The 22,536-nt window shown below is 51.8% G+C and overlaps 7 protein-coding genes across 7 annotated transcripts; 2 read left to right on the top strand and 5 right to left on the bottom strand.

The window, feature by feature from the left end:
- Positions 1-6,188: 6,188 nt before the first annotated feature.
- Positions 6,189-9,282, bottom strand: EDD37DRAFT_676358 (uncharacterized protein; the record flags this gene model as incomplete). Its single annotated transcript, XM_062819568.1, has 8 exons — positions 6,189-6,677; positions 7,015-7,155; positions 7,910-8,109; positions 8,167-8,240; positions 8,300-8,319; positions 8,385-8,438; positions 8,491-8,606; positions 8,703-9,282. The coding sequence occupies 8 exons, from the start codon at positions 9,280-9,282 to the stop codon at positions 6,609-6,611; spliced, it is 1,254 nt and encodes a 417-aa protein (XP_062672597.1). The 3' UTR covers positions 6,189-6,608.
- A 195-nt stretch (positions 9,283-9,477) lies between these two features.
- EDD37DRAFT_225671 (catalase-like domain-containing protein) lies at positions 9,478-10,301 on the bottom strand. Its single transcript, XM_062810475.1, has one exon. The coding sequence runs from the start codon at positions 10,202-10,204 to the stop codon at positions 9,662-9,664; it is 543 nt and encodes a 180-aa protein (XP_062672596.1). The 5' UTR covers positions 10,205-10,301; the 3' UTR covers positions 9,478-9,661.
- A 1,111-nt stretch (positions 10,302-11,412) lies between these two features.
- On the bottom strand, positions 11,413-12,569 carry EDD37DRAFT_646411 (Alpha/Beta hydrolase protein; the record flags this gene model as incomplete). Its single annotated transcript, XM_062817729.1, has 2 exons — positions 11,413-12,072; positions 12,144-12,569. 2 exons carry the CDS (start codon positions 12,567-12,569, stop codon positions 11,413-11,415), a joined length of 1,086 nt encoding a protein of 361 aa, XP_062672595.1.
- A 233-nt stretch (positions 12,570-12,802) lies between these two features.
- On the bottom strand, positions 12,803-13,987 carry EDD37DRAFT_225653 (carbohydrate esterase family 1 protein). The gene is made up of 2 exons (XM_062810474.1): positions 13,540-13,987; positions 12,803-13,483 (listed from the first exon to the last, which is right to left on the bottom strand). The coding sequence occupies exons 1-2, from the start codon at positions 13,897-13,899 to the stop codon at positions 12,851-12,853; spliced, it is 993 nt and encodes a 330-aa protein (XP_062672594.1). The 5' UTR covers positions 13,900-13,987; the 3' UTR covers positions 12,803-12,850.
- Positions 13,988-14,724: 737 nt separating this feature from the next.
- Positions 14,725-16,372, bottom strand: EDD37DRAFT_656054 (major facilitator superfamily domain-containing protein; the record flags this gene model as incomplete). Its single annotated transcript, XM_062818802.1, has 3 exons — positions 14,725-15,005; positions 15,056-16,149; positions 16,209-16,372. 3 exons carry the CDS (start codon positions 16,370-16,372, stop codon positions 14,725-14,727), a joined length of 1,539 nt encoding a protein of 512 aa, XP_062672593.1.
- A 350-nt stretch (positions 16,373-16,722) lies between these two features.
- EDD37DRAFT_225627 (fungal-specific transcription factor domain-containing protein) lies at positions 16,723-19,784 on the top strand. The gene is made up of 7 exons (XM_062810473.1): positions 16,723-17,112; positions 17,174-17,493; positions 17,541-17,857; positions 17,907-17,987; positions 18,041-18,639; positions 18,693-18,875; positions 18,939-19,784. Exons 1-7 carry the CDS (start codon positions 16,787-16,789, stop codon positions 19,492-19,494), a joined length of 2,382 nt encoding a protein of 793 aa, XP_062672592.1. The 5' UTR covers positions 16,723-16,786; the 3' UTR covers positions 19,495-19,784.
- Positions 19,785-20,820: 1,036 nt separating this feature from the next.
- EDD37DRAFT_605538 (uncharacterized protein) lies at positions 20,821-22,272 on the top strand (the record flags this gene model as incomplete). Its single annotated transcript, XM_062814820.1, has 1 exon — positions 20,821-22,272. One exon carries the CDS (start codon positions 20,821-20,823, stop codon positions 22,270-22,272), a length of 1,452 nt encoding a protein of 483 aa, XP_062672591.1.
- Positions 22,273-22,536: the final 264 nt, after the last annotated feature.

The raw sequence follows: 22,536 nt of genomic DNA, 5'->3' as shown, positions 1-22,536 counted from the left end.
AGAGCGTCGGCAAGGAGGGTTCTGGAAGGAATATCGACCTCAGAACCAGCTCAAGGTCGATGATATGAACTGCGCAGTCGCACGCACTGCACCGCAAGAAAGACACAATAGAGGGTGAAGTCCTGCAAGGGTGTGAGAAGTGACAGGCGGCAGATATTATCTGCTCTGAGGGGCGAATGGCCTCCGTGAGAGGCCGAGAGGAGGGATCAGGTGTTCGCGGCGCGGGAGGGCGGAATTTAGAAGAGGTTTTCTGGTGGAGAGAGCCGTAAAGGCGAGAGAGAGGTGTGTGTGCGTGGGTGAAGGCGTGAGAAGGTGAGAGTCGAGGTAAGAGTGGACAGGACGGTGAAGAAGTGACAAGCTGAAGGATGACGATTATGGGAGGAAGAAGTGGTTGAAGAGGAATGATTGGAGTGGTGACCAGAAGACGGTGGTGGAGAGAGTGTGCTTGTTAACTGCTTGGAAGTCGGCGTGGCGAGGGCTGCGAAGCGGCTTATAGGCCAGTGCGTCGCTTCAGGCACAATCCAGGGAGGGGGATTTTGACAGAGGGACGCTAGGCCGGCACTAGGCTGCTGGCGAAAAGCACGCCTGTCGGTCGGTTGTTCTTCTGGAAAGCCTAATAGTGTGAAGTCTGAGCCCCAACGAGTCGGGACGAGGGCCAAGGGAGGGAGGGTAGTGTACTCCGTAGAATAGGGTAAGTAAGTAAGCGTCTTAAGCAGGGGGGACGTTTATCAGCAGGGCAGGCAGCGGGTGCCACGGGTGTAACTCCCTCCAAAGGATCGTTAAGGCCAGGGTGGTATGCCTGTCGTCACGACCCCAGGTCTGTGCTTCGTACTTGAACTAATGGCCGCACTGGCACAACCAAAACTGTAGCGTCTTCTTTTTGCGTTCGCCGTGTGTTCCAAAAAGGCGTCTGGCGTCTCCGTGACCCTAAAATTTTCGAAAGAGACCCAACGGAGAAGCAACGGGTGCCATCGGTTGATGTGCATCCACCAACGGGTCCACTAGACGATGACTTGTGTGACCCTTGCTTCAGGGTGCGAGTATCATTTATTGGGATCGAAAGGAAGGGACCGTCCCAGGTCGACTGATGTTCTTAACTTGGTACAAGGTACGGGATAGGTAGGTACCGGAAAATGCAGGGTACCAAGGTGATAGAAAACGGAGAGCGCTTCCCCTCCGAGACCTGAGTTGTGGGTGTGTGTCACTTGTCAACCCCGGCTGGCGGTCAGCATGGGTGGCATCTCACTTGAGATCTAGTATTTGTGTTTCAGCTCTTTCTGGACCTGTGTTTTCTCTGATGTTTCGAAATCCGGATCACCCGTGGATGTCAGATAGGCAATATCGATATTTGTCAAAGATGATGTCTGCTGTCTCCGTATTGACAGGCGTGTGTTGGCAGAAGGTTGACAGGCGTTTTCCTTCTGGTTGCGACAGCTAGACTATTGCGGTTGATGGCACTGATCGTTCTGGGATTGTTCATCCGATGTTGGACATAAGGCAGCCAACTCGTAATGTGATTGGAGAGCACGTTGAAGAAGAAAGGTTCCACAGATGGAACCAAGGAATAATGGTAGTCGTATCGAGGCGAATAATAAAGTCGGTGCGCGAAAGGGCTTGCAACGAGAAGTCGTCAGTGGTAAAGAACTAAGATCCACAACTTCGGCAGAAGGCGAGCGCAAGGGCGGAGGCTCGGTCGCAGATGCAGATGCAGGCAATATTATGGGTTGATCGGACAGGGTGCCAGGGTCCTTTCTGCGGGTAAGTGACTTGCAGGATTATTTGCTGGTGGAAGCCGAGTGAGGACAAATGCCAGTCTCTGGTGGGCTGAGAGGATCAAGATGTGATGGCGATGATGTGATGATGCGACCTGTGCTTCGGTGAGATGGGAATAGTAATTGTGGGAAGCAGCGGACTGACTGTCTCTCTTTTTCCTGTTCTGCTCTTCCAGTACCCGGGAGTGTAACTAGCAACCTAGAAGGGTGCTGAGAGTGCTGAATGGCTCCCTGTCAAACGTGCCAGATGCATTCCCGTGTTCTCCACCGACCCGTCTGAATGGCAACCGCTAGGTTCGTGCCTCTTTTGGATCCTGGTTCGTTATCCGTGCGCGAAAGGAGGGCGAAGTGGGATGTTCAGGTGGTTCTGCCGCTCAATTAATTGGTCGCTTTACCTGGGTAAGGATAGTGAGGGGTGTTTGCTTGTGCGGTTGCAATGTGATTTTCTGGCCGATTTTAGGGCATCTATTGGTTCGCATGAACTCTTTTTCTTGCTCTTCCTTTTGCTTGTGGCTCATCGAGTGTCGGCTTTGATGGCAACGGGCGGTCTCAGGTGCCGAGTAGAGCTGCCTGCGGTGGTGTACTGACGATGAAGTCTGAATTGTGGGGCGGGGTGTCGTTGGTAAAGTGAGGCTTCGCAGATCGCACCAAGTTACTCAGAAAGCAAGCGCCATCTAATGAAGCATACAGTGCCGGTTGACGGGCTGTCAGAAACCCAGAACGGGCAGGAGAAGAGCTCGAAATGGAAGAACAAATTTTTGATGCCTCAAGAAATAGGGTGCGGATTCCCTCGCAGGATCTACGTCCCAAGAGTCACTGAGGTCGGCTTTTTGAATTTGAGACGGACCACTTATCAATTAATTCGACGATATGTTGGACAAAGTTCGGATGTCTGCGGACACGATTTACGTGCATATCAGGTTTATATCATATTCATCATTGACCAATGTGAAGCTCTGGTCTCCGTGGATTACCACCACCCAGCTGCCAACAGCAGAAGAATACTTCTTTTGATGGTGGTTAGGCTTTCTTTGGGTAGGGAAACAATGTGCCTAATGACGGCGGACTGGGGGAGAGCATGTTTTTAGTTCGAAGTCAAGAACAAGGGAAAGGAGCGGCGCGCAAAACGTGCAGCATGCAAGACGAGAGTCCGTCCGCCCGCCATAAGGGCGCCATCGACATGCATGCACTATCCCACTAGGCGAGTTTTTGAGCCCCCAAACCTCTGCATGCATGCGTGGCCCGGCGCCCGCTGGCTCCAGAAAACTCAAATGCCCAAGGGCGCGCGACGCACTGACTCCATGTGATCGAGATTCCGTGCCCGTCGTGCCGCGTCCAAGGTGGCCCAAGCTGGGAATGATAGGCTCACTAGGCGGTGCCATCGACTTGGTTCACCCGGTGAAGACTATATCCGGCTTGGCCAGTCCGTCTTCGACAAGGTTATACTCATACTACTATGCTTCATAGTAGCGGAGATCTTGTCAGATATCGTCTAGTAGCCGTCGATCCCATTGCCGTCTGTGCGCATCAACGGCTTCTTCTGATGCAAGTCAACGCACGTTATCACCATTCTTGCCGGTGGAAGAAACCGGTACCTCGTAGTCGGCAGATCACCCTTGAAGAGCCACCCGAAAATCATGACTTCACGTTTGCCGGGATTGTACCAGTAATCCCTGCATGTGTGAGATTAGGTGTACTTCGAGTAAACACATCGGTCAGCCAGAAAGAGGCATTCGCAAGGGAAATGTCACCATTTGACGTTTGATGGGCGGGTGCCAAGCGCATACTCCCCTCAAAGACATCCTTGTCCGGTTCAATTCTACGCGGGGTTGGCTGCCCTGAATGACAGACCGACCCCGCCTGAGCCACGATGGGAGTACAAACCCCAGATACACTTTGATGCATCTCTCATGCAGTATCGCGAGGAAAAGAGGATTGGCCTTGAACGACTGGTTTACCTTCTGCCAGTGGAACTGCTGGTGCAAAATATTGTAAAGCCCGGTAGGAAGCCAGGCACATCCCGAAGGTGCAAATCGCTTACTGGGGCTCAGAAAGCGGTGAGCATTCATCCAGGTAATATTCCAAGCATTGAAGGCGCGCAAGGAAAGACAAATGAAACTTCTTCCCTCCGAACCTCACCGCCTGGGAAGACATAGTGCTTAGGCACCATGTCACTTGACCTTGAGGCAAGGTAGCTGTGCCGTTTGGTTGCATACCGTGGCGACCGTAGAGAGGCCAATGACATGATTTTTCATCAATAGCCGCCAACGTCCGAGCAGTTGTCGGTTCGTCTATTGTCTCATGCAACAGCATTCCTGGCCTTCGCATCGGGCAGAAAATGCAGCAGAAATCCCTTGCGACCGGTAATGATGTACTGCTAGACGTCGCCCACAATCCTGGTCAACCGGTCAAAAGGTGCAGCGTAATCTTGCAGCCTTCGTCACCACTTTGATACCGGCTCGGTTCGTCCGCACTGAGAATGAAGAAAAAGAGATGATTGGGATTACTATGCGCGCAGGTCTGTCAGCCCCAGGCCACCAGCAGACCCCTGTTTCTAGCTGCCCACTACCGGTGCAGGAATACCTGGTCCATCGTCGGTCTGTAGGCAAGCAGAAGCACTGAATAACCACGCAGTGCGGCATGGGATACGGCTCGTTGGCCAATGGATGCAAGTAAAAATTCGTTGATGCCTGAACAATGCATGGGAGAAATCAACGAACAGACAAGCGAGAGCGAAAGGAAGGGTCGGCTCTATCCGTACCAGCCCGCTTGGGGGCCTCGTGCCCGCGTAGCACGAAAAAGGGGAGTCGAAATTATTTTGTCTTCTGGCGTCAATCAACGATCAGTGGTCACTGCCGTGGCCTCCCTTTCAAGTACGAGACATGACCCCGTCATCCGCAAGGGATAATCCGCTTATGCGCATATTCCACGCGGTATTGGATTGGTATTGCCACCTCATAAGACAAATCCGAAGAGTCATGATGCCGTAATTTGACATAATGCCTAACCCGTGAGTATCATTCGCGTTCGAGAGATCGACATGCCCTTGTAAGGAGAGTGAGAGGATCTGTCGATGGGCAGACAAACCTGCGACCTCTGCAAGCCACGGCTCGTATTTGTGGCAAGACGCAGACCAGGGTTCATTTTGACGTTTCCTGCCTCCTCATTCTCGTACGACAACATTTAGCGCCTGTCACCCATCGAAAGGGCAACTCAAATTGAAAGCCTCAAAGTACTAAGTTTCATAGTACCACTTGACCATGAAGCGTATGCCGGCGTCACAACTATGAACTGGAATGTGTTGCAAAACTGTATGGCACTGTTTGGGATGTGCTGGCATTTGACAATGCAATGATTTCTCGTCGAGTCCGGCCATGACTGCATAGTGCATCTGTGGGATGTTGGCCGCATTCTCTGCGCAGATATCTGCATGTCTCACCGATGCTGAGCACACTTTGACTGTCGGCTCGGAGGAATCCAGGTATGTAAGCGACAAAGAACGGATGCAGTCAAGAGACGACCAGCCTGCATGCAAATGGACAGATTTGCGGAATAGAGCAATCGGATCGCATGTTCCACGGGCCGGCGCCGACCCTTGATTCCCTGCAGGATCATCATTGATCGAGTCCTGGTGGAAATGCTAAGTTAATAACTCACGCGCCTGGCCACCTGACCTTGAACAAGACGAACACACCGCAACAACTCGAAGGGCCAGTCTTCCCATTCTTCTGCGGCGATGCATGTAAGGATAGTTCCGAGCAGGAAGAACACTCAAGTCGCGTCGTCGAAATCGGACCAATGACTTGGGCGCACACTTCTCTTCGTTGGAACAGGGCACCGAGAAATTCGAATGACTGGCCAGCAAAGAACATGCCCTGCGACACGCTCACGTGAAAAGTAGCAAATGCAGTGCGTTTCGGCCCGCTGTTGTTGGCAGTCCGTACAACCCAGCCGGTCTAAGTGTACATGGTAGGTGGCTGTGGGGGAGCCAATGATAACCCGTGTAAGCCTCGCTTCGTTGCGGTCTTGTTCTCGGTCTGCTGATGGTTAAAAGGAATTCGACGAACGCAGGGGTTGACCTTTTGCTGCCCAACATTCGTCCTCGCCATACAGGCACCAAAGTACAACGCCACATTTTTGAGTATTTGAACGGCGACTGAAGTGAGTGCATTTCGGTCGCTATCTCTTGGAGGACCATCAAAGCCGCGGGCTATTTGGCCAGCCCCCTACGAGTACAACTGGGTTCGAAGACATCCGGCCCATAACAACTAGAACTAGGATGTCCTTCCTCTGACGATGCGGCCCGTCTCTACTCGGTGCTACTGCACCAGCCGAGAGTCACATCTATAATCCTTGATACCATGCCTCTATTCCAACTTATGACATCCGTCGCGCACGGTGTCGTTCACAGACCCAGGGCGATCAACCACAGCGTCATGTGACTCCACTTACAATTGGACGCCTCAACAGCGTCAACACAGCACGACTGATGATGGGACGATATTTGCTGCGCACAATTGGTGATTTGACGTCAAATACAAAGTGCATCACACATCACTTCTCATTCAGCTGTGCACGCAACACAACCGGAGTATACTCCACCAAGGAAGTAGTGTAACACAGAGCCAGCTGGCCAGGTAGGTGTGGGGTTTGCAGGGATTGTGTGCAGAGGCCCCAGCATTGGCAATATTGCACACCAGCACGAGCCCCTTTGCGCCCAAAAGAGTTCTTTTCCAGCGAGTATCTTTTTCTTGAAAGAGGTATGTTCATCCGAGCTATTCAAACGTCGGTGGCAATATTCATCATCTTTACCATCTTGTCACAATGTATCAACGCTCAACCGTCTGTGCCATCACTGCTGGAGTCATCCTCATCGGGCATGACTACGCTATTGAGGTACGTGACCTGGCCACAATCGTCAGCATGCTACGCTTTGTTGGGCGAGGAACGGGACATCTGGAGTGATTCTCAGCCGCGACCATGGGTGGGTGGGGAGCCTTCGGCAGCATCAGAGCCACCAGACGGATCATGTTGCCCTCCTTCATCACATTATCATCCAGTCAAAGCGCGCCACGGCCTTGATGAGGACCAAAGAGGATGGGGCAATGTCTATGTGTGAACGCACTAACGATTACCTCTCGGCAAGTCTCTGTGCGATTCACGCCATAACTCTCGCTGCGACGCGAGAGCACGCGGCAAATTGTGGGAAAAGACGAATTGAAAAGAGGTGGGGTGGACTTACAAAGGGTACCAGGACACCAATCAAGTCAAGGATATTCTGCAAACCATGCTCACTTAGGACTTTCTCGTCCGGTATCGCCTTGCCGAGCGTGAAATTGCGCAAGCGCAGCATTTCGATATTGGGATTGTCGGCGTCATAACCCTGCAGAAATGAGTTATCAGCTCGTGTCCAAACAAGGTTTCCTTTCGGCATTCAGAGATGCTGAGATCAGTTGAGCATCGAGACGCTGGGGCTCGTGTTGGGGATCGCTGGTGATGACAGCTGCGCGCAGTGTTGTGTGGCGGGCAACTGAGGAACGACCCGAGACAATAATGGTCAAGGCTTGAGGAGGGGCACTCCTCAGCGTTCGCCATTATTGCCCCCTCCGAATCGTCCTGCCGATGGTGCCGTTCACCATTTCGTAGTTTCCTCGCGCTCAGACAGCAGATCCAAGACCATTTTTGACTTTATTTCCCACGTGCAAGCGGATGCCTAACTCTAAGGGAGCTCTTCTTACGCACGGGAGCCGGCCTGTGGCGAAGATGTGGCCCTCGCGCTCAGCAACCGAGGAAGAACGCTACCAAGACTGTCGAGTCGGCCCCCCAGACATCACCCAAGAGCAGCGGTCAGACGACAGCAAAGCGTTTCTATCGATGGATCATGGGACGCCAGTCGCACTGACAGAGATCAATAGTCTGGCTTCCTTCGACCGAATGCGAATATATGCTTTCATGCTCTCGTGGGACTTGCCACAGAGGGGAATTGTCTCCGAAGGCGGGGATACATCGCTTGTTCGCAGGCGGTACGAGTAGACGATGCACAGACATCGACGATGCGCCCGTCCTCAACAACGTGTTGGAGTATTTCCCAGCCAGCCACGAACACATGGTGCGAAGAAGGGAAGAGACTGACTAACCTTTGGTTTCGTTTTCAAAGCATTTTCAGAGTTCTGCGCCACGAAAGCCTTGATGGCCTTCCTCTCGTCCGAGGCTCCCCCCAAGATTTGTTTTCGCATTTGGGGCTCCATCAGCACACGCTTCAACTTGTGCGACTTTCTATCTATGTTAGTCCTCAGAAGAGCCAGTGGTTGGGCTTCAGGCATCCAGAGTCCAGCACCTGCGCGACCAAAGAGATGAGTGAGGTCGATCTTAAGCGAGCATTCTCTTGACATACCAACGAAGCTTTTTCCTCCTGGGTGAATCTGAACATAGTAGGCTGCATACGGTCCCTTTCGTCCCGTCCGAGACCTGTTGTAGGTCAGTGCTCCTGCTTCACCATGTTTCGACGACTTCGGATTTCAACCTACCATGCCGCCGAGAAGTGTGGCTGTTCGAGATCGTCAATGAGATTCGGTGCGGACGGACAGACAAAGAGTTGGAAGAAAGACATACCTTGTAAGGCGTCGGGTCAGGAGAGAATCTGACGTCTCGATAGATCCTGAATACCTGCAAATTGGGTGTCAGTAGGTAAGAGGAAAGGCTGTGAAATTAGGCTGACCAGGTCTTTGGGTGGGAGCTCAGGTATTGTTTCGTCGATCTGTGAGATCTTCTCTGTCAGGGTCTCGACAAAGCTTTCCCAGTCTTTCCACGATTGCCTATAGTCTGGGTCATGCACTGTTTGGGGTTTGTTAGAACATGCCTCGCTAATAGGATACCATATCATAATATGAAGGCAAGGTGTGGTCGATGCACTTATCGAAACACGCTTACTTTTCAACCATTCTCGGTCATTGTTGTTCTTGAGGTCCTTTAGAAATGCCATGGTGTTCGGATGGATTCTGTCTGGCATATATTTGACACCGCCATCTCCCCTGGGCTTTGGCTTTGCAATGAAAACCTGTTTACCTGGGCCCAAGCCTGTCTGGACGCCAGGTCGCCAGAGTTCTTTCTCATTAGCAATGGCTGATGCCGCGCCAATGCCTGCCTTCGTGCCATTCGCCTTCTTCTTTGGCCTGTGTGGCTTCACATCTTCGTCAGAATCATAGTCGTCTTCGTCGTCTTCTTCTTCACTAGAAGTCTGCGGCTCTGTCATGGATGCATCCTCATCCTCATACCCCGGGTCTTGGACTTCATCTGCCGGATTGTCGGAGACCTCGTCATCTTCAAGGTCTGGCTCTTCAAAGTACTTGCTCTTCGTGGGCGTGACCTTGGTCTTTTCCGCAGACTCCTTCAATCTCTTGGAAATTCTGCTGCTTGGTGTGACAGTAGCTGGGGTTTCTGACAATTGGCGCTTATGGGACTTTGCGGAGCTGGGCGTAGCCTTCGTTGCCCCTGACCTTCGTACTGGCATTGTCTAATTGCACCTCTAAAGAATGAGTGCAGTAAGCTCCAGAAAGGTGACTCTTTATCTTTTTGAACAATGAACGATATATCCTCACAGAACGTTCCTGAGTCAAAAGAACCTTAGAATGTCACTAAGTGTATGCTTAAAGTGGCACGGAAACGCGTCCAGGATGGGACGTGTCTACGTGTTTCTATGACATCACCACATTCTGTCCCCTGACTACTAGTATACCTCAGTGCCGGCGACACAACTACCAAAACTCTCTCAGAAACAGCTTTCTTCACTTCGAATTTCATGTCGCAGCTTTCTCCGTACAGCCACTTCGCAAATTCCACCAGTACGAGAACGTGTTCTGTCGGATTTTCTCGCAGACTTACTCTCTACTTCAGGGGAGTTGGTCAACCGAGCTGATATATATCGACTCAGAGTTGTTCAGCGTATCCCGGAATTTTTGCGCCTCCTGATACAATGTCTTTCGGAGTTTGTTGACACTTCCCAGTGGCTGTTGATCTTTGCGCCCATACCAGACATTGAGCTTCATCTTATTTTCCCAAAATGTCCGTCTCGCACTATCAAAGCAGTCCTGGCCCTTGGGGAACAACAGCGAAGCCACCGTCTCGAACGGGTATTTCTTTTCGTCCCATTCATAATTGCACTTTTCGACCGGCTGGTCCTTCAGGTTCTCGCAGAGCTGTATCCGGAGATCATATGTCGCATCGTATTGCTGAAAAAATTCTCGCAGCCAGATGGAGTGCTGCTCGGGATCCGAGTTCTTATCAATCTTGTCCTTCTTCGCCAATTCTTCTTGCAGCTTCCCAGTGGGAAAGAGTGCATACTTGGCCACAAGATTTGGACCCCAACAATATGCGCTTTGCGAATACATGGTATAACCCACAAAATGATGGTTGGGTAACATTGCCGGCGCCATTTGCGTGAGGACGTCAGTACTCCGTACGCTTCATCAGCTGGTACTTTAGATTTTCTGGCTTCCTGAAGTTTGCTTCCCGGATGCGGAATATCTCTACTGTGGTGGGGAGATCTGTCAGTTCTAGAAGGGGGGCGTTGTGTATGGGTCTTTTCGCCCATAGGATCGAGGAAGTCTCCAGCAACGTCAAACACCTTCATCCCGCATCCTCGAGGGCCAGGCTCTCGATCATCCTGCAGAAAACTTGGCTCATTTGCGAATCGGAGTACGACAGGCTTCTTTCCTCCATTGTCTTTTTGGTTCTCGGGTGAACATATGCCGTGTGCGAGTTCGTCTCGAAGGTGGTTGATGGTGAGTTCGCCTTAACAATTCCCTGAGTTTTCACATGCGTCCCTCGAAATCCGTGCCTGTGCATGGAGAAGTTGTGCGACTGAACCCCATGTATTAGTGAAATGATCTCGCCGAGAAGTTATTGTTCGTTCTCAATGGGTGGTTCGACACCCGGGTCGCTAGGGTGAACATATTTGTCCGACATGTCTAGCCCTTTCCGTCAGAATGAGCTCCTGGTGTTCTGTGATGAACGCCGGTGAGAAATCCAACCAAATATGCTCCAGAACAAGTTCATCACCAGGCATTGTCTAAGTATGGCTTTTAGGCGTCACAGGTCAATAACCCGTTCCTGAAGTCATGACGTAAGCATCAAAGAAGACCTAAATTCAAGTACCTATGTTGGACATGATCACTGTCGAAATAACCCATTTGGAATATTGTTTTGTCATCCGTTACCAGACCTGGTGGTCGTTCTGGCCAAGCCTGTCCTTGCTGTTCGCGCTGACCTCCGCGAAGTCAAAGATGTGGAGGTTCCACGCCTGCTGGTAAGTTTTGTGACAACGATTGAGATCAGGAGTGATCATTGGAGGAGAAGGTTGTCGGACCAGCCGTTTGAGTATGATCATGGTGTCGCGAATCCCAGAGAGGCTGGCCTTCTAGGCAGATGCTCCTGTGGCCAGACTTTGGGAAGGTAGGAGAGAACGTTGGCATTCAGCTGGTACCATCTAATGAGAACAACGCCGTTCGTGGTATCAGCCACAAGATCTACCCTATATCTTCACCCAAACCAGCGCTCTATGCAAGATGGTGCTGTCTACAACCAAGCAGCACAACGGGGGACCCGAAGACATGGTACCCAGCCAAAGATGGAGTGACCAACACTAAGCACCAGAACCAGACACCTCAAACATATTCCCCAGCCAGGCCGCAAGCATCCCAACCATCTCCTTAGTACAGCTATGCCCGGTGTTATCCTGGACAAAAAACCTGACCTTCTCAGCACAATGGCGTTCCTGCTGTCGCCGCACCCATGCCGCCGTATGTCGCGCCGGTACCAACGGATCTTGCCTCCCATTGCACAGCAGCAGCCGTACATCAGCAGGAAACTCGTCTGCAGCCTTTCTATCGCCACTGCTGACCAATTCCGCCAGCGGCCTCGGCCAGCGGCGCCGCTGCTCCTCATTCATCACCTTTTCAAGTCTGTCGTAACTGACGTTGTGCATCTCGTCCTCCGTTGTACCGAGACTGGCGGGATCAACGCCTAACCGACTGAGGAGCAGGGCGCTTAGATTGGGGCATCCAACGATCATGGCTAGACCGTGTAATTGTTCTTGAGCCATGCTGGCCATGCGCCATGCCGTGTGACCGCCTAGCGATACACCAGCCATGATGTTGTAAAAGCGTTTGAACTGAGGTAAGTACGATGGCAGGTAGTCGAGGATGAGCTTGAAGTCCTGAGCTGACCCAGATATCAGGGACAGCAAGTCCATTCCGTGGTTGTCGTTGCCGTCGGACCATGTGAGATTCGCTGCTGGGCTGATCTATGTGTCATATTAGCATGTAGTCTGTGTGGACGCAAAAGCCAGGCCTTGGGCCAGCGTCGTTGCCATACCTCACGGTCCCCATGATTTCGCATGTTCATCGTGATAGCGATGAGTTCAACGGATTTTGTCTTGCCATCGTTGCGGTAACTGTGTAGGACCTCGTGGGCAATGCCCTCTGTGACTTGGTATGTTCGCGTGCGGTTGTGTGCAAGATACAACACTCCCACATCCGTATCGGAGCGTCGTTGCAAGTCATCCAGGCCGTAGATGTAGATCCTGACGCCGCCGATGACCAGCTCGGTCTTGCTCGACCGTGGTGTACTGTCGGGTAATGAGAAGCGTGGCTCAAGTTTGGCTTTGGGTGTGGTCGTTGTTGGCTTGGAGGAAGTGAGAGACTTGGTCGTCGGACTCAAAGCAGGGCTAGAACTGGGACTTGGACTGGGACTCAGCAGGTACGGAATTGCGACTGGAACTTCTTCCTGGTGTTGTATCATCTTGGGGTCTGTCTTGTGTGCTATACTGGAGGAGGTTGCGGAAGCCCAAGAACAAGTGCATACATCTTGGACCTCGGGTACATGATACAAGGAGACAACATAGCACATGAATTGTCCTGCGAGTAGGTTACAGCGGGATAGGAAGAATGTTGCAGCCTTGCGGAGTATACTTTCGGCAATTAGTAGAGATAAACGTCCGGTAAATAAATATGGATCTGTGGAGATGGGTCTGAGCTTTTCAGAAATATGCTTTTGGCCACTGAAGCTACCTAACGGCACGATTACAAGACTATCAGAGGATGAGTTGCAAAAAAGCCGAGGATAATCGGAGTCGCGTTGAAGCTCGCGAGATGATGGCCGGCCACCTGGTTATCAGCATTTGGTGCCGTGCTGGGCCAGTCGTGCCCGATGACGGCATCATACACAAGCCCAACCAGGCCTGTTTCCAGCCCAGCGTCATAGCGGTACAGCACCGTGTTGTTGGCGATGGGGATTGTCGTGTTCTTCGGACTCAGGAGGTCACGAGCTGCCCATTCTTCAATGAAATGTGGGATAGTTGGGAGGCACTCATCCTTCCGTTCGCCGCCGTTGTAGGAGATGGTTGTGTCGTTTCCACCGTGGAAAGCAAGCATCGGGATGTCATGTCTGGACGGAGAGCATGGCAGGTTAACGGTAGTCGCATTGCAGGGCAACGTATCGACATAGTAGGCTCCGGACACCGGGGCAAATGCCGCGAAGCGAGAAGACAGGTTCGGGTCGCAAGCCAGGACGTTGCAGAATCCACCGCCATCAGACTTCCCGGTCACGAAGACGCGGTGAGGATCAATGCAGTAACGTGATTCAACGTCGGCAAGGATGTCGGCTGTGAATAGCACATCGTTGGTGGTGATGCCCGGGACGCCCTGCCAGGTATTCTATTCGACAAACTTCGTCAGTAACCGGCTGCAGGCATCGTTGTCAAGGGGCTCACATTGACTCCCTGGGGGTAAATGACCAGAGATGCCGTATTGAACTCGGGATTGGTCAACTGATCGAGCTGCTGTTGACTCTGCGCCGTCCTGGATCCACCGTGATAACTGAAGATGACCGAGGTGGGTATATATGGATTGTAATGTGGGGGCACGAAAACGAGGTAACTTCGTGTGAGGCTGTCGCTCTGGATGGTCACATTTGCCGTGTTGCCATTCTGTTGTCCTGCAGGAAGGGTGCGTCCGCAGCCCCCAGTTGCAAAGTCGCGAATGAGTGTGCGTGCTGCCACCGAGGTGAACTGCATGAACCATAGGGTGAACATGCATTGCCATAATCTCGTGACCGTTCTGGAAGCTGCCATTGTGTCCCGGAAGATTAGAGCAGCTCTAGGCGTTTCGGAGTTGGAAAAGAATTTGAGGTAAAGATCTCAGAATGAGCCTTCTGGTACCTGCGAAAGCAACCTTTATTGTCCGACGTAAAGGTCAATTGAGCAGGTCGATTACTTATATAGATTCAGAAGCCGCAACTTCCTCCATTTCGCTTAGGAAATTGTTCTCGTGGTTGAGGCTACTTCTGGGGTTTGGGCTGGGGAATTTCGGAGTGCCCTCCGTGCGGCGGAGGTTGTGGGCGTCATGATGGGCATTATGGGGCTGCAGTTCCTACAGCCTTGCTTGCCGGTGAACTCGAAACAACGTTGACGGCATGTTGATCAGAGCAGGTCGAAGTGAAGGCAAAGTCAGGTGGTTGAAAGAAGTTGATGTGGGTTTGTTCGGGAAATTCGGGTACTTCGGTACATTAGGCTCTTAGTCGAGGGGAAAAACAGGGATGGTGACGAGGATGAAGGGGGTCGCAAGAGACGAATCCGGGATCCTGGAGGCTCAATCATGCGGGCAATAATAGCGGGGTGTGTGTGGGTTATGGCATCGGTTCCTATACGCCGACTTTGCTAAACGAGATGAGTGTAGGAGGTCTCATGATTCATTCGAACTTCAGAGAAGAAACCAGCCGAAGGTCGGCGCAATAGGGAAATGTCCCATTCTCATGGTCAGTCTTTGCGCCGCTACGAAAGTCGATGAAGACTGTGGAAGGCTTGGTGCCTGTAAAGCAAAGCACGAGAGCAGAGAGAACGGCCCTAGTTGTCAGACATTGAACGCCTGCTGTTCAGGCGCTATGCACGCACTTTCCTCTACAAAACGTATCTGAAGTCCTTGGTCTGAAGATCCGAAAGATCCTCGTCGACTCCGTGCAAGTGAACAGTCCCACCCGTGGCCCTATTGCGCTTCGCATTTTCTCTCCTCAGTAACACCCAAGTCACGGCTGCAATCACCACCACACAGCACAGGCAGATACAGCTGCCCATGAACCCGGCGTGATAGACAGGCCCCGGGGATGCACCGAAGATCTCCGGCCCGATCACATTGCCCACGCAATAACCTACAAACGTAGTGGCACTGACAGTAGCTTTTTCTGCTTCGAGTTAGCAAGGGCCCATATCGCAGATGTGCCTGGGTACTTACTGGTATGTCCAGCCATGTTTGAGGCTGCCAAGGAAACAGCTAAACCACCCGCAGCAACCTGAACGGCAATAAGGAAGACGCCAGCGAACAAGAGACCTCGGTTGCTTCGAGGACCGGTCCAAGCGATCACTGTACCGGCAATGGAAATCAGAGCGCATACGATGATGCACAGATAGCGTAGATTGTTCCATTTACGCGTCACATAGCCGATCGACAGGATACTCAGAGCCGTGATTGCACCAATTGGGCAGGTCAGTGCCAGGGAGTCAAAGTGAGAAAAGCCAAAGCCGTTGATGACAACAGTGCCAAATGTGCCAATCGCTCCAGAAGGGACACCAGTTAGGAGAATGATCAGAGTGCAGCTGTACAGCTTGTAGTCGCGGAAGGCCTCGAAGAATTGAGCCTTGTTGAATTCTCGTGTGACTGTGCCGGCATTGTTTCGCTCCAGACGGCTGATGACGATCTTCCTCTCCACCTCGTTGAGCCGCTTGGTAGTCAAAGGATTATCGGGAAGGGTGAAGAGAAGTACGAATGACCAGCAGACCGTGATTACGCCGAGGATTAGGAAGATTGGCTTCCAAGCCTTCAGCGAGCTATGAATTTGTCCAAGTCCATAGTTGATCAGCGGTGAAAGAGTAGTGGCCACCCCGACGCAACAGTACCAGAGACTCGTTCGCAGGGCTTGTTCCTCTCGGGTCCACCAGAAGGTTACAAGCACCGTGAACGCTGGCGCGACAGTAGACTCCAAGAAGCCGAGGAAGAATCGGTTGACCATGATGCCAGCATAGTTGTGGCATCCGGCTGTGGACATGACGACGGCAGCCCAAAGGAATGTTGCGCCAGCAATGACTCGTGATGTAGGATAATGTTGAGATAGGTACATCATAGGGTAGGTGCCGACCAGGTAGCCAATGTAGAAAATCATTGATGCATTCGAATATTTCTGATTGTTCGTGATTGCCGTCCCATCTGCTTCGTAGCCGATGATTCTGGTCAGCTTCAGGTCGCTGTTGAAGCCGAACTGTGTCGATGCGCTCATGATTCCCTTGTCGTAGCTTTGCAGGAAATAGGTGAACATCATGAGGGGAAGAAGCCTACACGAGATCTTCAGTCAGTGCCAGGATAACTGTGTTTGAGAAGACATTGTCCTTACCAAAAGTCGAGTTTGCGGACAAGGCGCTTCTCATCCTGGGGAGTGAAGCCATTGGCTTCAGCCTTGGTGGCATCGAGATCGTCGAGTCGTTCTGTCTCAAGGACCATATTCTCTTCCTTCATCTCTTGGATGTTGTTGTTGTGGCTAGATTCGACGGTGTTCATCTTGACAGTGTTCAAGCAATCGTCAGGTCAAGCAATAGTTCAGCGGAGCTCGAGCTTTCGAAGATCATGGCGAGCGTAGAGGAATGCTAGCCGCGATTTATAGCATTTCTGGCTTCGTGATAGCTTCAACATGTCGTGCTGAGGGACGTCTCCATCGGCAAACTTCTCTTCAGGAGGTCATTTCGGCCAAGTATGGGGCAGCTAAATGACATTGACCGCATGTCCGACTTTTTGTTAGTGTCTTTGGCTGAAGCGAGGTGTGTGTGTAAGCATGACTGGCTGTGGCGGAGAAGACCACCCGTGCCACCCCAGATTTGCTGCAGCTCGCCATGGTCCGGAGACGGTCAGCACTTAGATTCCCGAATGTAACCTTGGGCCATCAAGCCGAATCAGCCGCGGCTGACAAGGCTTCCCATGTCCTGTACAAGTTTACGAGCCGATCCAATCTGTGCGGCACCGTTAAGACTCATCTGTCCTGCTGAAGCAATTTGCCGCGGCAATCTTTTACATTTTGACTCCATCATGTCGCTCGAGGCAGATCTCGAGGGGGACTCTGGGGAGCGGAGTGTGCAGGGCAACAACAACAGCAATAACGGGGCTCAACGCAATCGATCACGTGTGGCGTGCCAGAGCTGTAATCATAGGAAAGTGAGATGCGATGTTACTAAGACGGGCATACCTTGCTCGAATTGTCAGGATCATGCGTCCATTTGCGAAGTGCTGCCACGCAAGAAGCACCGGTAAGATACGATACCATACACAACTATGCGGATTGATCTGACATGAAGGATTGTTGCATAGGCCCCGCAGAGCACGAAGTGAACTCCAGAACTCACACGTGCATTCAACTCACGACAACAACGAGCTGGAGCATGCTCAAGTACCATCAAAGCAAAGTCATTATAATCTAACACCGAACCCTCATCCACCGCCGGTCAAGGAGGCAATCCTTTCTCCCAATGCCAACAGGGCACACTCTCAACCTCAACTGCCTCTTCCAGCCAACGAGCAGACACCTGTATCGATAGCCACAAGTATCGACAGCCATATCACGAAGAATCGTCGGCCCAGCCCTGAGACCGATGGCTTACTACCAGATGACAGTTCCATTTCCTACCTAGGTAAGCGACCTTTATCGAGGGAGGAGATCATAGCCTGACCGCAATAGGTGACCGCCGCGGTCCACGATTTTCAGTCTACGAGCTATGTCACCCGGCTCCAGCCCAAGAGGCAGTACCCTATCTCCCTTCACCAGCGTCCAAAAGCTCATGGAAGCCTTCGGAACTTCAGTGTTTGAGGGACGTAGGCGCATTCGCCAGCCTCCCACGCGACGTCTCAGACGAATTGGTCCGGTCATATTTCCGACATGTCCACTCCTTCCTGCCCGTGATCGATGCTGCAAGCTTCCTGAACGAGTACGTGAAGAGCGGGACCCAAAATGTCAACCTGCTGTTGTTTTGGAGCATGGCTCTTGCTGCAACCAATGTGAGTTGGTATACTTACCTTTGGCCGATCCATCGCTGAAGATATAAAGTTCGTTGGTGCCGAAGTGTTGGCGAAGGCCGGTTACACTTCTAGGAAAGCGATGAAGGTTGCATTTTATGCGCGTGCCAAGGTGGGTTGAAACCTGTAGAGATCTTTCCGTCCTCGCTACTGACAACCTATAAGCGTCTCTACGACTTCGATCGCGGAACCGAGAAACTCACACTCATTCAATCCGTCTTGTTGATGGGATTTTGGTATAGCGATGCACAAGACCATACCGGAGCATGGTACTGGATCGGAATTGCAATCTCTCTTTGTCAAAGCCTTGGCCTCCATCGACACTCCCAAGCCTTACGCTCGGGTCAACGACAGCCAGAAGAGCTTCGACGCCGGCTGTGGTGGACATGCGTGATCAGAGACCGATGGGTGTCCCTGGCCAAAGGACGCCCGATGCGCATCCATCAGGAAGACTGTGATGTCTCCTTACCTACCGCTGAAGACATCATTAAAGAGATGAACACCATCTCTTTGCAAGCCCGGGATACGTACATGCCACCAGATGCCGAGATACTGGCGAGGATGTGGACCCGCTTCGTCAACATCAGCGCCGTTCTCGGAAGCATACTACGTGTTCACTACCGAGTTCAGGGTCACAAGCCGGACGTTGACGAGATCAATGTATATGCACAAGCATTGGATGGTTGTGCCGATACGGAGAATTTGGCGAATCACTTCAACCACAACACACGCCTCCACGCCTACCAACTCGAACTATTCTATCAGTGAGAATGGACTTACTAGTGATCAATGAGAGGGAAGAGCTAACACATACAAGGGCTACAATCGCTATACTATACCGCCCTTACCTCTTGGGCGAGCCTCCAGCCATGTCTCGTGCAGAACAAGCATCATGGCAGAAGACGGCCATGGAGAAAGCCAGGTCAGCCGCTTCGAGCACCAACCGCTTTTTGGAGAAAATCATCGAACTCAATGGAGTTCATCTCTTGAAGCCCATGATGTAAACCGTCCCATCTTCAAACATCTTAGCGTGTGTCACATGCTAACGTTGACTTCTGGACAGCATTACCTCTTTGATACCAGCAATGCAGATACACCTGTTCGACCTCAAGTCAGCCAATCCGTTGGTCAAAGGTCTTGCCAGCACTCGGCTTCGCCTTTGTATGCTGATACTTCTGGAGCTTCGAGACACTTATTGGAGTGCTGGCGTTATGTACCGGCTGTTCGAGCGCGCGCAGCAGATCCTTGAGGCGTCAAGCACTGTTGCTAGCCATGGCGCTGGAAAAGCGAGTCGCCAGTCGACAACTTCGGAATCGTTATTGCCGGACCGCGCCCAAGAGTCTCCAGAACTGCGACGACAGCACTTCCCACAACAAAATGTTCCGCTTGCCAATATGACCGAGTCGACTCTGCCCATGGCCAATAACTTTGCGCCAAACAGGCGGTGGCCTGGCCAGGCCATGTTTAATGGTATCGATCAGCTGCTTAGCCCGGGCTTCACGGTCTCTGAGGACGCTTTCGAGAATTTGTTCATGGGCTTTGACGATGGGCTAGGGTTTTACGATCCAGGAGGGGCTGTGCTCAATGGTGGAGCAGTCGACCTGATGTACAATGGTTGAAAAGTTTTTGCGAGCAGTCGACTTATACACTGATACCCATAGCGAAGAGGTTTCCGATTTTGTAGCCTTTGCTCGCAGAGGGAACGCCTTCAGCCTTCGAAATCTCTACCATACTGTCGAAGACACAGCCACAGCCTGGTAAGTTTTGTGGGTACCCATTACCTCAACTCTTGCAATCGAGTGCTGGAGCATTATCGAGAGCTTCTCAAACATCTACGAGACCGCACCCAGGGCACAGGCGATGTCATCTTGACGGAATCGGCCCCATCATCAACATGTGCAATCTCCATTGAAGCCAATGTCATGAACGACATTCTGAGGACCCTGCACAACATCTGCGGTCAGCGAGCTTTTCTTCTTCTTTGGAAAATGCAGATGGCACGTCCGAACTTCTGCCGTTTGAGATACGACCGTGACGAGGTAACTTGGGCCTCATGATGATTGTGTGCGTCACAAGATCCAGCGCCATGTGGATGAGAAGCGGCCCGTGCGGATGAATTCTGTGCGAGGCTGCTTACGTAGTATCGGCATATCTGGGCGGATCTGATCGTCGCGTGCTTACGGAAAGGATCTCAGCACCTACAAAAGTCCCGCACGTGTCTTGGTATACAGATAACAGGCCGCAGTAATGCAGTACATCCGGACATGGCGCAGTTGACCTGAACTTGAAGCCCGTACCTGACAGGGGACCTTTTTTTTGGCTCCAGGTCCATACTCAGAAGAGAAAAGGCTGCCGTGCGAGCCGCGTACTGACAAAGCCAGGCTGCCAGGCACTTTCAAATCAGATAGGGAAGACCCTGCATTAAGCATCTTGTTACGGGGCCTTTGGGGCAGGCCTTGGACCCTTATGGTTCGCTGATTGTTGGGACGCTAGGCGGAAAAACCACTGACATCCCGGCGCGACGTCATATTTTCTGGGCTGCACAAGAGATGAATCAGATCAAACTGCAACTTCAGCCTTCTTGTCTCCGTTTGTCCCTGCCTGGCTCCAGCTGCCACAACGCACCTGGTCGTTGCATCCATCGCACAAACAAACATCCATCTCTTTTTACAGCATCTACCGTTCAATCGTTTATACCTGGTGGCCTTCCCGTGCCCAATGAGACCAACACATATGCATTGGCATCATAGCATCTTTCGACTTCTGTAGCAATTCACCTTATTCTTGCCATTCATCTCGCTTAACACAAATACATAACACGTCCTCCCACGTGGTCGAACTTCCTGACCTCTCTTTCCAGCGCATACTACGAGCGCTCCTCGACTCTTCAATCATACACGCGCACAACTTATCAGCAATTCCTCCATCCAGTCGGCTCGGCAGAGATGTCTCCTCATTCTCCGACTCACGCTTTCGATCCTACTCCAGCTCTTGAGTATGATCCAGGCAACTTCTCCCCACTGAATGGCTCAAACCAAATGGATGCATCAGGCGACGGTACCTTTTCCAAGGGTGTGCGTTTCTCTGATGCTCCTCCCATACAGATGCAAGCACGTCATTCAATAGCAACGACAAACGTCCCATTGCTACCAGCTGTTTCATCTTCGAGTCAAATACCCAGGCACGGCTTTCACATGTCGAATGCTACGTCGGAAGTGGATATTACTGCATACATGGAACAATGTCAATTGATAAATAAGCGCTTGAGAGAGTCTCATGAAAGTGAGCGAAAAGCATGGGATATAGAAAGAACTGCGCTCAAAGCTCGCATTGGGGAACTGGAACGAAGAATCAGTAGGAGCAAGGATCCGAACAGGAGGTCCAGTAACGACTTTTCAGGCACGAGTCTGTACGCGTTTCGGGCGGACTTCAAGCCCTCCACAACCGCCGGTCATAATCGCACAAGGTCCAACTCAGAATCAGACAGAGCACACCCGCCTGTCTGGGCTGGTCCTGAGAATTATCCTCCTGCTACAAGGGTCTTCTCGCATGAAGAGGACGGGGCCCACTTACCCAGCATTTCGGAAAACGAAGCACTCCCACCACTGTCCAAAGAAATTTCTCCCACTGCTCAGATAAAGGTGGAAAATGTCCCGGTGCCGATTGAACAGGTTGACAAAACCCTCGATGGCATCACCCTCAAAGCTTCGGCTTTGACCTCTAGCTTCGACACAGGTATAACCAGCCCTCAGTTTGCCTCGCCGGCCCACACGCCATCACCACAACCCAGGAGGGCTCCAGACGGATTGTTGCAAGTGGATGTCAATACTTTGCTTTCGCCGCTGGATGAGAAGTTGAAAAGACACGCCGGCCACACACCAATGATATTTGACGGGACCTTGTCTTCAGGCAACACAAGCACCAATGTTTTGACCCCGAAGCAAGAAAAGCCAATTGCGCCGGCTCCAACGAAGCGACCCCCACTTCGTCCATCAGAGAACTCCGATGGCTATTTCTCATTCACGTCAGCGGCCAAAGATCCCGTTGATTTGCCCAAAGAGCCCCTTCTGGAGAGCGCTGAGGCGGAAGAGGAACCAGAACATGAGACCCACGATGATCCAGCTCTTCATGGCCCACTTATGCTTGATTCCAATGCGAAATCCGAGGCAGCTAACGCCTTCCTCGAAAAGGTGGATGCCAAGCTTTCCGAAGAAGCAGCTCATCGGTCGCGGTATGATTCGACGGTGTCTGAGGAAGCCCAAGAGGAGAAGTCAACCGATACCCCTGAGCATGCTCCTGCTCGAGAGGCGGCTGATGACGACATGCCGAAGCTGAAGATTAAGAACAGCATGAATTTCGGTAGCGCTTGGGGTGGAGGAGCGCCTGGCCGCATATAATACCAACTGTGTGCGACTATCATCGACGTTGGTGTATTTTTGTCGTTAGCGGTCATAAGAGTCGGAGTTCCCACCATGCAAGTCTGAAGCGGAAGCCGTTGGCGTTGGCTAAAAATGTCTCATCTCTCGAGAAGGAGGGTTTCTGTGTCAGAAAAGTTATCTGGGTTGGCTTGGACGGAAAAGTGCTGTTGGAACGGCCGGTTCTTGCATAACAAGAAGTGATGGCAAGGTCAATCCAGAGTCATTTATCGGGAGAGTTGGGAG

This window comes from Exophiala viscosa (assembly GCF_022695815.1).
Source record: "Exophiala viscosa unplaced genomic scaffold EDD37scaffold_2, whole genome shotgun sequence".
Taxonomy (NCBI): domain Eukaryota; kingdom Fungi; phylum Ascomycota; class Eurotiomycetes; order Chaetothyriales; family Herpotrichiellaceae; genus Exophiala; species Exophiala viscosa.
Note: the sequence above shows the minus strand (reverse complement) of the source record. Positions and strands in the feature narration are given on the sequence as shown.

What these genes read in the sequence shown, in the direction of transcription:
- EDD37DRAFT_225627 (XM_062810473.1), top strand. Translation starts at nt 16,787, where the DNA reads ATGTCCTGTACAAGTTTACGAGCCGATCCAATCTGTGCGGCACCGTTA. An exon ending in TGGCTCTTGCTGCAACCAAT is followed by an intron (nt 17,858 to 17,906) that starts GTGAGTTGGTAT and finishes GAAGATATAAAG; the next exon opens with TTCGTTGGTGCCGAAGTGTT. An exon ending in CATCTCTTGAAGCCCATGAT is followed by an intron (nt 18,876 to 18,938) that starts GTAAACCGTCCC and finishes ACTTCTGGACAG; the next exon opens with CATTACCTCTTTGATACCAG.
- EDD37DRAFT_225671 (XM_062810475.1), bottom strand. Translation starts at nt 10,204, where the DNA reads ATGGCGCCGGCAATGTTACCCAACCATCATTTTGTGGGTTATACCATG.
- EDD37DRAFT_225653 (XM_062810474.1), bottom strand. Translation starts at nt 13,899, where the DNA reads ATGGCAGCTTCCAGAACGGTCACGAGATTATGGCAATGCATGTTCACC. An exon ending in TTTACCCCCAGGGAGTCAAT is followed by an intron (nt 13,484 to 13,539) that starts GTGAGCCCCTTG and finishes TTTGTCGAATAG; the next exon opens with AATACCTGGCAGGGCGTCCC.